Below are 17,108 nucleotides of genomic sequence, written 5' to 3'. Positions count from 1 at the left end.
GGGGAGGAGCTCACACCTTCAACAGTCGCCACCTCAGCCTTAGCTAGCAGCATGGAGAAATGCCAAAAGTCAAGAGGAAGCTGCACCAAAGCAACTGTGATCACCACATCAGCAGGTGCTTTCTGGTTAGTAAAGCTACTGGGACAAAAACACACACGATCTCGTCCTTCTTTTATTTTAATCAGAGCAAAATATTTTTATAATAATTGTGTTACATGAATAAATAATTCATAATGCTGTAACCCATGATCACATTCAATCCTCCCAACAACCCTAGAAGATACGTAGACAAGTATTATTACTTTCCCTATTTTTATAAATGAGGAAATAAACCCCAGGAGGCTAGGCGACTTCCCCACGGTCATAGAAGTTGCAAACAGTAGTATCATGATTCAAATCCAAAGCTTCTCCTTTTGTCTTTATCATTTTAATTTTGAAGGTAACGCATATGCATGTATGATCTTTTAAATCCAGAGATGTATATGGAATAGATAGGAAAAGGGACTCTCCTTCCCCATTATACAGCCCCTCCACCCAAGCTATATCCACTGTTGACTAGAGTATGTCCTTTCAATCCTATTTTCTATGCCTACATTATATACAGAAAAGCAGGATTACATTACACACAATATTCCAGTCATTGCTGTTTTTCACCAACAAGCTATCATTCACATCTTTTTCATACTTTATATAACTTTATATCCTTTATTTTAGTGGTGTATATTGTGCAGTTGTGTCATAAATTATGTACCTGTTCTCTGTTGAACATATAGATTTTTTCTGAGTTTTTCCTTAGCAAAATGCTGCAGTGAGTACCCTTGTACATAGATTTTTGTACATTTGTTCTAGAAAAATCTACAGTAAAGATTCTTAGATTAAGAGATTCCCAGGTTACTAGAAAACTACTCTATTAATGTAGATATATACTTCCAAATTGCCTGACCAAAAAGTTATGTCAATTTAACTTCTAAGAACAGTATACAAACATGACAATTTTCCATCACCTACACCAACTCTGGGTAATTTCATCTTTTTTACAAGTTGATGGATTGTTTTAATTTGTATTTCTCTGGTTATTAATAAGGTTGGCCACCTGTTCATGTGTTATTATTGATGATATTTGTATTGAATTGTTTGAATTTTCTTGATTTGGAAAACCTTTTTACATGTCATAGACATTAAATATTTGTTGTAAAACTCTCCTTCCAGTATTTTGTATGTGTTTGGTCAAGTAGAATAAACTCTTGTCCTCTGATTTCAGATTCCTTTCTCTTTCCATTAGAAATCCCTAAATGTAAAACTACATATTGATAGCTAAAAACCAGGATGTTTACTAGAGAAAAAGAATACAAAGGCAATAATTAAATATTATATTTATACAAAATACCTACTAGTACAAACTTAAAAAAAGAAAGTAAAAGTCAAATGCTTCTACGACTTCAGACTAAGAAAAAGAACTTTTGAGGTTGAATGTTCCTGAAATTTTTCTTTTCACACAACTATGGACATGACTTCAAAAGTTGATGTTACTAAAAATGTAAGATATGAAAGATATTTGAAGACTCAGAGAAGGTGGATTTTCATTTTAACAAGTCACATATATATTCTAGATATCCTCTTATTTGTAACTAAGAGAGTCAAATCAGATGAAAGAATCTAAAAATTTCCCTTTGACTGTGTTAAGTAGAAGTAGTAGAGGCATATTAGCCAAATCTTGAGTGTTTGCAAATAGACTCTTAAGGCTATAGGCTGGCACAGGTCATTGAAGCCCTAGCTTTTTATCTTTAATTTTAAAATCCCCAAACAATTTATACTAATTTTTCTTGTCCATTATTTCCAAATAATCTTGTTTAAATGTTATTACAGTGCTTGCTCTTGTTACTGTTGTCTAACAGAAGGGTATCCGGGGCCTTAAAACTGAGAGGGTTAGGATTAATGATTCCAATACCTATGCTTGGACATCTCCAAAAGTGGGTTCCAACTTCTTGTCCTCAAGTCTGTATAGAAACTAGCAAACTTCCAGAGTTCACAAAAGGCTCAAAGAGAACAGATGTTTTATAGAAAATTCTTAGAGCAAGTTTCACGCATAATGTTGCTGACATGTGTCTGCCTTTTCAATAAACATCACTATGCTTTATCACAAGATTTAATAAAGCAGCTTAGTTAAAAATGCCATCTGGGTCTCTGGACACATTAAACAAAGCTTAAAATAACCACCCCAGCAACTGGGAGGACCCAGCTGTTCTCATAATCTGTCCCACTCCTTTTACTTCCCCATAAAAAGAGTGAACGAAGACCACAGACTAAAAGCATCCAGAATGAACTGACACAAACAGGGAGATAGATGGAGCCAAGGGCTCCTGTAAGTTTGCTATTGCTCACATAATAGATTTGCTAATTCCACAACCTGGGGATGGTGATTCAGAAAGGGAAGCAGAAAGAGGGAAGAGAGAATCATAGAAGGGCTCATTCAAGTTTTCTAACGTATCACAAACCTGTCCTCCCTAATGTCTGGATCATAGCAGCCCATTCCATTCACCTATTCTGTAGTGAACTCCAGTAGAAAATACAAAGCCATCACCACCCAGTTCTTTCTCCCTTCTAGAGATGAGATATTAGCCACCCAATCCCAGATTCTCAGATCCATTCCAGGAAAGAAGCCCTAGGTATTGAAGCACAGCTTTTCCTCCCTCCCTTCTTTCTTCCACCCCAAGATTTGTTCCCCAGATAGTTCTAGTAAATGCAAAACCAAGTATATTCTCATTCTTTAGAGCAACCAGCTTTTCATGGCCAACTGGAATCAAATACAACCTGCACAAACATCTATCTGGAGGACACTCCCAAGGCTCCTACTGAGCCAGCCTTCTGCATACCACTGCATTTCAGCTTCCTAGTTCACAAGACACTGAGACATTCTTGAATTCTGCAAGGTGCACTGTGTGTTAATATCATTGCTGCTCATCATGTGGCCAATAAAGGGCATGACTAGTCAACAAATAAGTTTTCTCTTGGCTAAAACTTGCAACAAAACTGTAAGCTGTTTACCAAGGGGCCCACTACAGGTTATATTCAATACATACAGTCAAATCATAATTATCTGAGATATATTCAGTTGACCATACACCTTTATATTTCAGTAAAAGGTCTTTACATTTCCCAGTGCTATCGATGTTACAAAGTGCTTTCATATGCAGTGCTTCATCTGATTTCCAGGATAATTAAATGATCCTGTCATACCTGATTTTTAGATGAGGAAACAAGTGGTTTCTGGGTATTTCAAGAGGCTAACGCATCTGCCCTCCAACTTGTATGTGAAAACCAAAAACAAAATTCCGAGGCCCCTCAACCATCTGAATGGACCTTGACTCTTTTGGTCAACATATGGCAGAACTAGGAAAAGAAGGTGAGTCTTCCAGCTGCTGATACAGGGTTTTTTCTGCCATACTCCATTACCTCCAAGGCTAAAGTCAAAAGAGGGTGTGGTTATCACATGAAAAAATCTGGTTTGGATTTCCCAAATGTGTATGTAGTATTTGGTGATTTACCTTAATTTAACCTACAGTTCTTTTGGGTTGTAACAGTCTGACTCCATTTTTGAAAACAAAACAAAATCGATTTTAAATGCTGAATTATAGATCTTTGCTGTCCAGTATGGTAGCTACTAACCACTTATGGTTATTTGCATTTCTATTTTAATTAATTAAAATTAAGTAAAATGCTAAATTCAGTTCTTCAGTTGCTCTAGCCACATTTTAAGTGTTCAGTAGTCACACATGGCTAGTGGCTGGGACAATGCAGATTATAGAACAGTTCCATCATCAAAGAAACTTCTATCGAACAGTGCTATTATATAATGTCATCTCCAGAGAAAGACTTTAGAAAAAGTCAGAAACGGCCGGGCGCAGTGGCTCACACGTGTAATCCCAGCACTTTGGGAGGCCAAGGCAGGCAGATCCCTTGAGGTCAGGAGTTCAAGACCAGCCTGGCTGACATGGTGAAACCCCGTCTCTAGTAAAAATACAAAAAATTAGCTAGGCATGGTGGTGCATGCCTGTAACCCCAGCTACTCAGGAGGCTGAGTTGGGAAAATCACTGGAACCCAGGAGGCAGAAGCTGTAGTGAGCCAAGATTGTGCCACTGCACTCTAGCCTGGGTGACAGAGCAAGACTCCATCTCAAAAAAAAAAAAAAAAAAGAAAAAGAAAAAGTCAGAAACATCTTGAGGCAGGCATAGTGCTGTCATCTGTCCAATATTGAAGGTGATTTAAGAATAAGAAAGAAGAAGAGAACAAAGAAGAGAAAAAGAAGTTGCCTTAGGTGTACCCACCCAGAAAAGGACAAAGGCATTCTTGTAGTCATTGTGTAGTATTTTAGCTCTTAAACTTTTTAAGAGATTAGAATAATTTGACACATAGAAGATCTAAACCACTGAAGAGGCTCTGAAGCAGACAAAAGTAGAAAGAAAATAAAAAACTAATTAGTTACAAACTAAGCTTAACCACAACTCGTTTAAACGATACTATTTACTCTTCACATGATTGGTTTTTCTTTTGCTTTATAGTATGACATAGTTTATATCTTTAAAGGGGAATTAAAATATTTCTGGGAATTTTTAAATGTAAGTTCACATAGCCACATAAAAACTACAGAAACAGATAAAACCTATCTTCTCATTTATTCCCTAATCCATTCAAATTAAATATAAAAATCCAAGCAGCCACAGTGATATTCAAAAAAGCAAAAGTGAGACAAAACAAAATTCATTTGTCACCTGTGGAGGTAGTTAACTCACCTAATCTTCACTCCAAACACCAGTAATTTTTAAAAGACAGAAATAAACATATGTTCTGCCTTCCCGGAAGGAACTATGTTTCAGGGTAGCCAAATAACCCAGTTGTGAAGAAAATGGTCTGCTTATAGAAAAATGCCAGCTAAAACATGTCGATAGAATTAGAGAATTAGAAATTCACCATTTTGAAACCCCTAATGAAATAATCAACTCAAGCAAGGATCATTAATAAATGCTAAAACAATCAAGTAAATATTGATACAGAATATAACTGAATATACTCATGGTACAAAGTTCACATCCCCACTTGGCTTGACCCAAGGGCGAATATAGCAGAGGAGATAGGCAGTGATCGCCCTAACTTTGCGGTCATCTCACCATCACTAATGATGGGATGTGAATACACATTATTGCCTATGAAATAGTCTTTAAAAAAAGAAGTTGAACCTGAATCTAACTAAACCTTGCAATGGGCTGAACGTGTATGCCTTCCCAAAATTAATATGTTGACATCCTAACCCCAAAGGTGCTGGTATTAAAAGGTGGGGCCTTTAGGGGGTCATTAGATCATAAGGACAGAGCCCTCATGATTGGAATTAGTGCCCTTATAAAAGAGGCCCCAGAGAGCTGGCTAGTCTCTCCCACTATGTGAGGGCCCAGCAAGAAGGCCAATCTATGAACCAGAAAGTTGGTCCTAACCAGATATCAAAACCGCATGCTCCTTGATCTTAAACTTGCTAATCTCTAGAACTGTGAGAAATAAATTTCTGTTCTTTATAAGTCATCCAGTTTTTGGTATTTTGTTATACCAGGCCTAAAAGCCTTTAGAACTAATTTCCAGTTAACCAGGAAAAAACAGAGTGAAAAGTTAAATGACACCATAAAAAGCAACCAGAAAATTCCAGAAGGGGAAATATTCTACAGGACCACTGACTAGTTTTTCAACAAGTCAATTTCATTAAATAAATACATAAACAAAGAGTGAGGGTATTTTCCAGGTTAAAAAAGTCTTGAGCTAAATAATCAAATGCAATGTGTGTCCCTTGATTAGAAGAAACTAATTTGAACAAACCAGCCACAAAAGATATTTCAGGGAGACCAAGCTGGAAGGATCACTTGAGGCCAGGAGTTTGAGACCAGCCTGGGCAACGTAGTAAGACCTCCATCTCTACAAAAACAATAAATTAGCTGGGCATGGCTGTGTGCACCTATAGTCCTAGCTACTCAGGAAGCTGAGGCAGGAAGATCACTTGAGCCCAGGAGTTTGAGGCTGCAATGAGCTATGATTGTTTCACTGCACTTCAGGCTGTGTGAAAGAGCAAGACTTTGTCTCAAAAAATAAAAGGACATTTCATAATAATTGAGGAAATCTGAATGTGGACTGGGTAATAAAAGATATAAAAAAACTATTTTTTATTTTGTTTGAAAAGATGATTTTGTAACTATACAGGAAAATGTTCTTATTTTTTAGAAATCTGCACTAAAGAATTTAGGGGTAAAATATCATTTTCTTTAATATACTTTCAAACACAAGCAAAAAATAATCATGACACAAATATAGCAAAATGTTTACAATCTATATTCTATGTTTGCCTATGAGTGCCATTAATCTCATCTCTCTGCTTTTCTGAAAGTTTGAAAATTTCAAAGTTTTATAATAAATTTTTTTACATCCCATAATTTTATAATAAATTTTTTAAAGTTTGAAGCAAATCAACAACTATAGCTTCAAAAATATCCTGACCCACAATAAACATTGAACAGGGTATATTTCTCCCATTTCCTAAAAAAGTTGGCCCAGGAAGGAGTATGAGAGCTGCCATAGCTCTCCCAAGGCTCATTATTCTCCATCACTCCATGGGAAATCCCAAAATAAATTTTTAAAAAAGTTGTTTAAATTTATAATGTTTTTGATTCTATAATAATTTTATAATAAAATAATTTTATAATGTTTTTGATTTTATATTTTTAATTTATAAAAATTTTTATACATGTTTATGTTTGAAATGTCTATTTCAAACTTTATGAGATATTAAAATATAAGTAATATAGTTTGTCATTTTAGAAATGCCATGCTTTTCTTCTCCAGCAATTACATAATCAAAGAGTAACTGTAGTTTTTCCTAGAACATTGCTTTGTAGGCTGGGCATGGTGGTTCATGACACTTTAGGAGGCCAAGGCAGGCAGATCTCTTGAGATCAGGAGTTTGAGACTAGACTGGGCAACACAGAGAAACCCTATGAGTAGTAAAAACACAAAAATCAGCTGTGCGTAGTGGCGTGCACCTATAGCCCCAGCTACTCAGGAGGCTGAGGTGGGAAGATCACCTGAATCTGGGGAGGTCAAGGCTACAGTGAGCCAAGACTGTGCCATTGCACTCCAGCCTGGGCAACAAAGTGAGACCCCGTCTCAAAAAAAAATGAAATTTAATTTAAAAAAAGAAAATTCCTTTGTAAAATTAACTTTTTCCATCAAAACCAAGATTTTTCAGATATAGAGAATGCAGCCCACTGGTCAGATTTGTCAGTTCAAAGAGAATAAATTCTAGTTTCCTATTTTTCTAGCCTGCTTATGATTATCCAATAGGATATCAAAAAAGACCAAAGCCTTTGGGATCCAAGTTCAGTATTCCTGAGTCTAACTCAGGATGCCAAATCAGGAGACAAGCACATTCTCATCAATTTTCAATCATTCAAGACCAATTTTGCTTATAATTATCCAGTTCTTTTAGACCGTCTTTCTCCTGAAGCCAGCCTTATGGCTGTTCACTTCACTTTAGCATAAGCCCCCAAGAAGGTGAACAAAATGAGGAAAAGATTGGTTAAAGTTGGCTGTTTGAAATTCTGAAACATGTCCACCATTCCCCTCACCCATGCCCACCCCTCTTAGAAGTAGTACTTTCAGATTATTTAAGAGTCGATGCTTCTATGTGGATTTTGTCATCTGTCGTTTATAACAGCTAGTAGGTTTAATTTGACTCTATTTTAAGCATATATTGACCTATGCTAATTATCTGTTAAAATAAATTCCACTCTTAGAGTTAACAAAGTGTGTTTGTCATGGAAGACCCATTGAAGTAAGAAGCTGAGGAGCCCTTATGGTAAAGTGGGACAAGAAATAATAAGACATAATAATTTTCCCATGCAAATCAACAACCGTAGCTTCAAAAATATCCTGACCCACAACAAGTATTGGACAGGCCATGTTTCTCTCACTCCCTAAAAAATTGGCTTGGGAAGGAGTATGAGAGCTCCCATAGCTCTCCCAAGGCTCATTATTCTCCATCACTGCACAGGAACAGCCTGTCAGAGAAGAGTGAAAGACCATTTGTCAACCTCTCTTCAACTCCCTGATTCTAGCCAAACTTCATCAATCCCAAGTGAGGAGACAGAGAGAAACCAAACCCCATATATCCAGCCTCATTGTCTACTGGAGTCAAAAATCACAATTCCACTACCCACCCCAACACCACTGGCCCTGTTTCTCCCAATTGCTTTTTATTGTGTTTTTAAAAAAAATCCTCCTTCCCCATCCCTGCAACACCGAGAAGGAGGAATTATAGTAGATAAATATGAAGCATGGAGATACTTTAAAAATGTTTTTAATAATAAATGAGAAAATGAAAAGGAGAGGGTTGGGAAGGAAGGAGGGAATTCAAATGCCAGGGAATTGTTCAGTTTCACTTTTAAAGATGTTAACACTCATTTATACAACCGTAAGACACTCCCCTTAAAGAAAAGTTCTATGAGTGTGGGTCTGGTTGCATGAATAAGGATAAAATTACTTTTTTAGACGATGTTTCCCACATATCATTCAGAGACCCCTGAAATTAGGTATCCCTCTTGTAGATGTCCTTGAGACGCTGCTGGACCTGGGAAAGAGGAAACTGGGATATGGGTCTATGCCAAAAGGTGCTTCTAGTTATAGGACAGAGAGGAAAGGGGCAGAGGGAGAAAAACCCGAAGTCTGAGAATCTGGATTGCAGAAGACTACCGAGGTCGTGGGAGAAGGGAGAGAAAACAAGGATGAAAACCGAAAGGGGAAGAGGCATGAAATGTTGTCAAATGTCAAAAGGCATTTGGAGAGAAGTTGGGAATTGCATTAAGAAAACCACTGCAAATCTCATTTCAGACCATTTAGAGATATGCCCCCTGGGAACTGCGAGCTCAGGCTGTTTAGCATCAAACAAATGGATCCACTCCATCCCTACCCTAATTAAATAAATCATTCAGTAATTCCACTGGGTTAAAGAACCAAAATATTAAAAACCTTCAGGGCCTACTCTTGCCAAATATGTCAGGGATCGTGTGTGTGTGTGTGTGTGTGTGTGTGTGTGTGTGTGTGTGTGTGTGTGTTCTGAGACACCACTACTGTTAAATAGGCAGAGCTAAGACTTAGGGGACTGGCAGATTATTGCAAAAAGGGCACGGGGCAGAGGGACTATGTTGTGAGCCTGCGAAAGAAGTTTGTGTGGGGACTGTGGGCAGTGAACGCGTTGGGAACAGTATGGAAAACTGGGAGCTGCCTTGGAATCTACAGGGCCGGGTAAGAGAATGTCCGAAAGAAAAATGAGCAGGTGCGGGATGTGCGCAGAGTCGGAGAAGAGTCCAGGGCGCCCGGAGTGGCTCCAGGAACGACGGAAACCCCTCAAGGCTTTTGGGGGCGGTGGGTACTAATAGAACCCAGTGTCCGGGGTGCGCCGGGGAGGCTGCGAGCGCGGCGGGAGTGGGGCGCTGGAGGGTGAGGACGCGGGAGCGAGGAAGCAAAGCCGGGGCCGGGCAGGGGCCTCCCAGCTGGGCCCGGAGGCAGCAGGGGGACAAGGGCTAGGAGAGGGCATGGCGGCGGCGCGGCGGGAAGCGAGGGGCATCCGGACACTCACCCCGTTGGCCAGCGGCCATCTGCACCACGATCTCGATGGCCGTCCTGCTAAAGTACCTGCCGTCGCTGCCCACCACCATGGTGCAGCCCTGACGGTCGCGCGGGTCGATGGAGGACAGCACGCTCTGGATAAAGCTGGGCAGGTAGTTGCGCTGGCCCTCGAAGAGGCCGGTGGGTCGCCGCAGACCCCCGCCGCCGGCCGGCCGCTGGTCCTCGTAGGGCGCGGTGGGCACTGTCAGCACCGGGATGGGGCTCCCCTCCGTGGCGCCTCCTGGCCGGTCCTGCTGCGGCTCCCGGGGCCGGAGGGAATCTGCAGCCTGCCGGGGGCCTCCACCAGCCTGGCCGCGCGCCGGGACTCCGCCTCGCGCCCGGGCCCCCTCTCCGGCAGGTCGGCGCCCTGCGCCCTGCGCCCTGCGCCCGCCCGCCTGGGGACCGCCCGCCCCTCCTCTCCGCGCGGCCGCTCGCTGACTCCCTCGGCAGAGATTGCTTCTGCCTTCCTGTAAAATTTTCTCCCGCCCACCTTCTCCGCTGCCAGACCGCCCGAGGTGCTCTCAGTTTCTCCCCAAGTTGGACTCACTTTCGGGGTGTCCCAAAAGCCTGATGCCAGGGCCTGCTAGCCCGACCCCGGTGACGCCTCCACCCGCGCCTGGCCCCAGCCTTCACCCGCGATCGCCGCCCTCCGGGGCACACCCTCCGCCAGAAAACAGCCGGCGGGCGGCGAGACTTTGGGCAGAGTCCGGGTTCCTCTCCGGCGCCAGGCCCGTCTCCCTGTCTCCCTGGGAGTGCTCAGCCTACACGCACCAGTTTCTCTTTAGAACAAGGACGGGGAGGGATTTGGGAGGCGGCTGAAACCTTTTGCCATCAGCGAACATCCTCAGCCAAAAATAACCCTGGAAAGGCGAGCTAAGAATGGTTATCTCCTGCCAGCGCTGAAATCGGAGGCTGGGCGCTGCGTGTGTGTGTGTGTGCGTGTGTGTGTGTGTGTGTGTGTGTGTGTGTGTGTGTGTGTGTGTACCCTCCCCCCCCCCCGACCATTTGTTGAAGGGAATCACCACTGTCAGACTTCAATCCAACAGGACCCACTCGAGCCATCCACACTTTCCCCAGCCTCCTCCAAAACAGCACACTTTCCGGTATGGACAATTCTTTTTTTTTTTTTTTTCACTTGTTTGTTTGTTGTGGTGGTTGCAACAGCAGCAACACAGACGACACATATTTCCCTATTCTTCTCGCCCTTCTCACCCTCCCTACCCAGCTCCTGCCTTAGAAACAGGCTTGGCCTACACTGTATCTGTCCACACTGTCTGAACTCTTCCCTGAATTAATCGTTTTCAATAGGAGGGGGCTAAATCCCTTATTAATGCCCTACCAGGAGTGAATGAATAAAGCCAAGTTAAAGGAGAACTGGGTACCAGATGCTGTGCTAGGCTCCTTTGCATGTATCCTTTCATTCTGCTGGAGCTAAAGATGTTCTGCCTCCTCTCCATAAAACGCACCCAAACTCCAAAACCAGGAAATTCTCCATAGAAAATAGGAGTGAAGAGAGAAAAGACTAACAGGATAAAACCCAAAGCAGGAAGAAAGTTCTGTCTCCCATTTCTCTCAAGGAATTTTCGGACCCACCAAGGCTACTGTCCTGAAATATCCTGCTGCTTCTCCTTCCCCAAATATTGTCCACTTCCTGAGAGTAAGGCTGACTTGCCGCAGGCTTATAAAGTGTTTGGTCACAGTAAGACAACTGTGAGTAATAACACACATTGTATACTGTTTTGCAATTGATAAAAGGCTTTGCATCTGTTTTTTCTTTGGAGGCTGAAGAAAAGAAGAATGGTATTCATGCAGTTCCCATTTTACAGATGAAAACAAGAGGACTTTTTCTGTGAAGTCAAGAAAGTGGTTACAATGGTACTTTCAGCCTGTCCGAATTATGTATTGCCCCTCCCCTTTTTATTAATAACATTGAAGTGTGATGGGAAAACCACTGAAGCCGTCAGTTGAAACCTGCTGGGACTTTTTAGCCATTCTCTTCAACATAAAGAATGGGTGTTTTTGGAGGGGGTGAGAGGAATGGGGAAATGTTGTCAAAGAGTACAATGTTTTAGTTGAGACAGGAAGAATACATTTTGTTGAGATCTACAGCACAGCATGGTGACTGTAGTTAACAATGAAGTATTGTGTATTTCAAAATTGCTAAGACAATAAATTTCAAATGTTCTCACCACAAAAAAGATAGGTTTTGAGGTGATGAATCTATTAATTCTCTGGATTTAATTATTCCACAATGTATACATATATCATAACATCACATTATACCTCCGTAAATACATAGAATTTTAATTTGTCAATTAACATTTTTTTAAAAGAATAGTGTGGCCAGTCGGGGAGGTAGTTTTTTTTTTTTTTCCTCTAGTCTCTACTCAGTCTCCAAGATCCCATTCCCCATAAAGTTCCTGTCACCCAGGTGGAGTGCAGTGGCACAATCATGGCTCACTGCACCCTCTCCCTCTTGGGCTCAAGCGATCCTCCCGCCTACAGGTACATGCCACCATGCCCAGCTAATTTTTGTAGTTTTTGTAGACATGGGGTTTCACCGTGTTGCCTAGGCTGGTCTCGAACTCCTCAGCTCAATCAATCTGCCCACTTTAGCCTCCCACAGTGCTGGGATTACAGGTGGGAGCCACCAAGCCCAACCCATAAAGTTCCTAACTTTTTATCTCCCTGGGAGTGCACAGCCTACACACACCAGTTTCTCTTTAGAACATACTTAAGAGTCTTGGCTTAGCATCCAACAGACAGAACTTTAACACTTCTAGGGATCTGTGCACCTGTCTATGGTGTGGGGTTTTTAAGATCTCTTTCTAATGACACTTTATTTTGCAAAGCAGGACGGTTTCATTCCCAGAAGAGCAGGTATGGTAAATCCTTTGTTCCAGTAACGAACACAATGATCCAAACCCTAAGCCTCAGAGAAGCCCAGAAACCCTCCAGGCCTCCATCTCTCTGCTCCTAGCACCTGCCTCTCTCTTGACATCAACATCATTGTCCCCTCTCACAGCCCAGCTCCTTCCACAGACCCAGGGATTAGGCACCAGCACCTCAGACTAGATTTTAGAGAATTACCATTCAAGAGGCAATCCTCTTCCCTTGGTTCCAATTTCAGGGTTCTCAAAGACTGGAACAGGGCTAGTTTGAGGCAATGTGCCCCACCGCATAGCCAGAAAGAACCTTACAGTGAAAAGGAAAACAATTCTTCCAAAGTAAGGGGGTGCTGATCCCCAGAGGGAGGACAGATGGGCAACCAAACAGTAACCGGGCCACCACGTGCTTCACACTCACTGATCAAGGATTTCTAAAACCACTTTTCTTTTCTCTGAATTTATATAGGACTTTGTATCACTCATAAAGGAATGTCTTATAGGCTGATAACACCTTTCTATTCATGCTTATACTTAACATTTAGGCTAGGATAATTTCCTAACCTCAGTGTCCTCACTATAAGATGGGAATTATTATAATCCCTACCTCATAAATTGTTGGGAGGATTAAAATACTTAGTAAAGTGCCTGACTAATAGAAAGGCATTCAATAAATGTTAGCTATTCATGGTGTCATCATCATTATATTTACCATTATTACTAATCTCCTGTATTGCAAGACTTACAGTTTATATTTTTGTAGACCATCACTGTAGCTAAAGGGTCTTTGGGCCATAGGTGATATTCCATAAAGGTTGGTTAAATTGATCTGTGGTTTTTGACTATGGAAACTCAGAACTCCCTCAAAATGTACAAAACAGATTTACCTGCTAAATAAATCTCTTCAAAGCTGACCCCAGGTTTAATTGAATTAATTCCAATGAATTTGTCACAATGATGGAGAAAGGAAACTTAGAGGGCCCCACAGTTGTTTGCTGGTAAAATGAGAAGTTTGGATTAGATCAATGTTTCCCAAAATATTTTCCTCAGAATGTTAGTGCCCCTCGAATCCTGCACAAAGCAAGAGTTTCATGACCAAGCAGCTTTTAAAACTCCTGTACACTCTACTCCCATTCTTCACAATGCACACTTTCATATTAAAAGTTCTGAGAGGTCCTCAACAGAAGACATCACTTAACTTTTTTTTTTTTTTTTTAAGACAGATTCTCACTCTGTCACCCAGGCTGGAGTACAGTGGCCACCACTCCTGGCCTAAAAGGTTTTCAACCTGGTGCTTCCCAATCTAAACTCACAGGGACCAGTTTTCTTAATGAAAGAGAATCAGACTAGCTTGTAACCATAGCTGGTGACACTCCCCTGCCCCATTCCTTGTATGTCCTCAGTGGACTAGGTCAGGAATAAATAAATTTTCCTGATTCTCAAGGGCTGGTCACTCCTTTGCACTGAGCTCAAAGCTTCTCTGTAGCATGGGTCACAATGAATGGTAGCCCTGATAGCCTAGAGTAGCCTTTCAGCCTTCTCTGAGCCTCTAAAGACTGAGGATCCTTGGCATGAAATAGGAGCAATTGATATACCCTTGCTTCCCCTGGGGACTCTCTTGCTCTCAAAAAGGCATCAGCCATCATCTCCATCTAGAGAACATACTAGCTGACTCAGCTTGACCAGCCTGTCCCAAAATGAGAATCTGGGTAAAATAAGTATTGAAACACTTCATTCCTTGTAGATTCACAAAACACATTAGCATATTAAAGACTATGAAGTTCTGCAGGAAAAAAAACCTGTTTAACTTTAATCCAACATTGCCAAGTTTTATTTGACCATGGAAGATTTTTCCAAAACACTTACAAACAGATCAAGGACATTAATCTTTCATGAAACACTTTAGATCCCCAGGGTCCTCTCCAGCTACATCATTCTGTGATTTTCTTTTTTATTTATGATGCATTAAAAGATTAATCTCTATCAGACTTCCATTTAGAAATTCACCAGAATGTGCAAAGGCAGCAGGTAAAATTGCCGAAGGGTATTATAAAAATACCCTCCAGTGATTTTTGAAACTTAAACTGAAATATTTATATAACTATATATTTCAGTTTGTATATTATATATATGTATATACACACATATATATGTGTGTATATATATTTGTGTATGTGTATCTATATCTATGTATATATGGCATTATATCCATTTTACAGATGCAGAAACTGAGCTTTAGAGGGGGTGAGCAATTGGCCCAAAGCCACACAGCACACAGGTAGTCATTGATAAAGGTAAAAACAAGAGTTCAAGCCTGAGGTGTAAGGACACAGAGACAAGTACACAAATGTTTACAAGTTACACATATGACGCGTGCCTTTAACATGAATTTCTTGAACATTCATTTAGAGGCCTTACAATGAAGACATCAGAGTGGCAGCAAGTTCTGTTGGAATCAGGGGAGCGTGTTCTTCTATAATCCCCTGGCTGACAGGAAAGCACACTGATTTGGCCCATGGTAGTTATACACTCCCATTGAGTCAGGGGCCACTTCTATGCACACAGGAGGTGCTAAAAATATGCTGTTGACTCATTGCCTCTAAGAGCAGAAGAAATGCCAAAAGTATAGGACAAGAGGCAGAAAAGCACACGGAAAAATGTCGTAGGGCAGTCCTCTAAGGAAGTGTTAGATCCCTTTGAAATCTGTCCAAACACTTCCTTGTGCTAGGGAAAGTCAATTACATATTTCAAGCAACCCCACATGTCATACGAGTATCTTGTACATGTTTGCGTACTCGTGTCTGTGAACTTACATCTCAGACTTCAACTTCTCGCTTCCCACCCTTATCAATGACTGCCTGCATGGCCTTGGGCAAGTTGCTTTCCCTCTTCAAAGCTCAGTTTCTGCATCTATCAAATGGACATAATGCTACCTACCTCATGGGGTTAGTGATCACATTTAAGGAGTTAATATGTGGAAATTGCTTACACAGTACCTGTCACATAATAAGGGTTTAATAAGTGTTTGATGTAATTGTTTTGATTATTACTACTATTACTAAAATAATAATTACTACAATAATAATGATTCTTATTCTCTATATTAGTATTATCTTTGAAAATGGGCATGGATTATGTCTATGTAACCGTTTTGGCACAATATCTAGCATTATATCACATACAAATTAGAGAATTCATGTTATTAAGGATGAAAAAATATTTTTACTGACCCTTAAATTCTTCGTAAGTAACTGCAAAAGAAGCCATTATCCCAACACATGAAATAAAAAAAAAATTCAGTTCCTCTGGAGTTTGTTTTTGGAGGTAGCCACAGGATACCTAAATTTTTTTTTTCTTTTCAGAGAGACCGAGGGGCTCACTAGGTTGACCAGGCTGGTCTTGAACTCCTGGCCTCAAGCCATCCTCCCACCTCAGCCTCCCAAAGTGCTGGGATTACATGTATGAGCCACCACATCCAGCCTACCTAAAATATTGAATGCTGTTAATAAATCTCCTGAGGCCAGCATAAGAAGGTGATGGGCAAAACTAATGCAGGTATGCTTTTCTGGCTTTTTCATGTATTGGGCCCAACTTTGAAAAGCACTTACTATTAATGTCTAACTTGCAAAATTTGTGATTTATTAAAAGCAGATTTTAATTGTTTTACCTAAAAATAATAGGCCTCTGATCTGCCAAAGATGAAGATTTAATTTCTAGGTGTTCCCCACAATACCTAGAAACATCAGTGTAATCGATTATTAAACACTTTAGAACTATTCTCATCAAAGTTCTTTATTATATAATACAGCAAAAGAAAAGTTTCTTTTCTAAAGGCTTCTCTATACTTTTTTTAATAGTTGAATTTCATTTCTGAAGGCTCCTAAAAAGAATAGAATTTAGATCTTTATTAAAGAGGAAATATATTTTCCATGTTTAATTTAAATTACATTCCATCAGTCATTTGCAACCTTAGCCTACACGGAATTTTTTTTTTGGTAGTTTTTATGTTTGGGCTTTAGGAGGGGATTCCCAATAATCTCTATATAAATATTTCTAATCTCTATATAAATATTTTAACATTTCAATGTAAATTAGTTTTTTAAAGCTATTTTATCCATAAAAATAATGAATTTGCATGGCTGAGGGTGAAATAATGTGTTATCAGGACCCCTCAGTTTTGGGGGTTGTGAGTAGATCCCATCTTCATGTTCCTCCAGCCCAGCCCAAGCCTGGCTCAGGTCCTCCTCCCCCATTTGTCAGGAACCACCATCCCCAGGGATTCTATGTGCCCTGCCTGACCAGTGTTCTCCATCAGAGTTTACCAATCTTTTGTTCATTCCCTCAGAGCACAGCTAAGCAAGAGTACACTAATTTGAAAATTAACTCAAGCAAATAGAGGAACAATATCCCCAACACGTTGCATTTTAACATAGGGTTTCCTGGACACACTGTTTCAACCCAAGAGTTGGGCTAATAGTAGGAGTTCCATCTGCTAAAATACGGCTGTCAGCTTCAGAGGGAAATTC

The 17,108-nt window shown here is 40.7% G+C and overlaps 1 protein-coding gene across 1 annotated transcript in view; it reads right to left on the bottom strand.

Moving 5' to 3' along the window:
* Positions 1–17,108, bottom strand: part of LOC101149650 (uncharacterized) — a 96,381-nt gene that overhangs the window by 46,465 nt on the left and 32,808 nt on the right. Inside the window, 2 exon segments of the mRNA XM_063705979.1 lie at positions 3,446–3,453; positions 9,678–10,164. Of these exon segments, the coding sequence (XP_063562049.1) occupies positions 3,446–3,453; positions 9,678–10,164 (495 nt within the window).

The sequence above is a fragment of the Gorilla gorilla genome, chromosome 4, assembly GCF_029281585.2.
Source record: "Gorilla gorilla gorilla isolate KB3781 chromosome 4, NHGRI_mGorGor1-v2.1_pri, whole genome shotgun sequence".
In the NCBI taxonomy this organism is placed as follows: Eukaryota; Metazoa; Chordata; class Mammalia; order Primates; family Hominidae; genus Gorilla; species Gorilla gorilla.
This window is presented reverse-complemented; position numbering and strand designations above follow the sequence as displayed.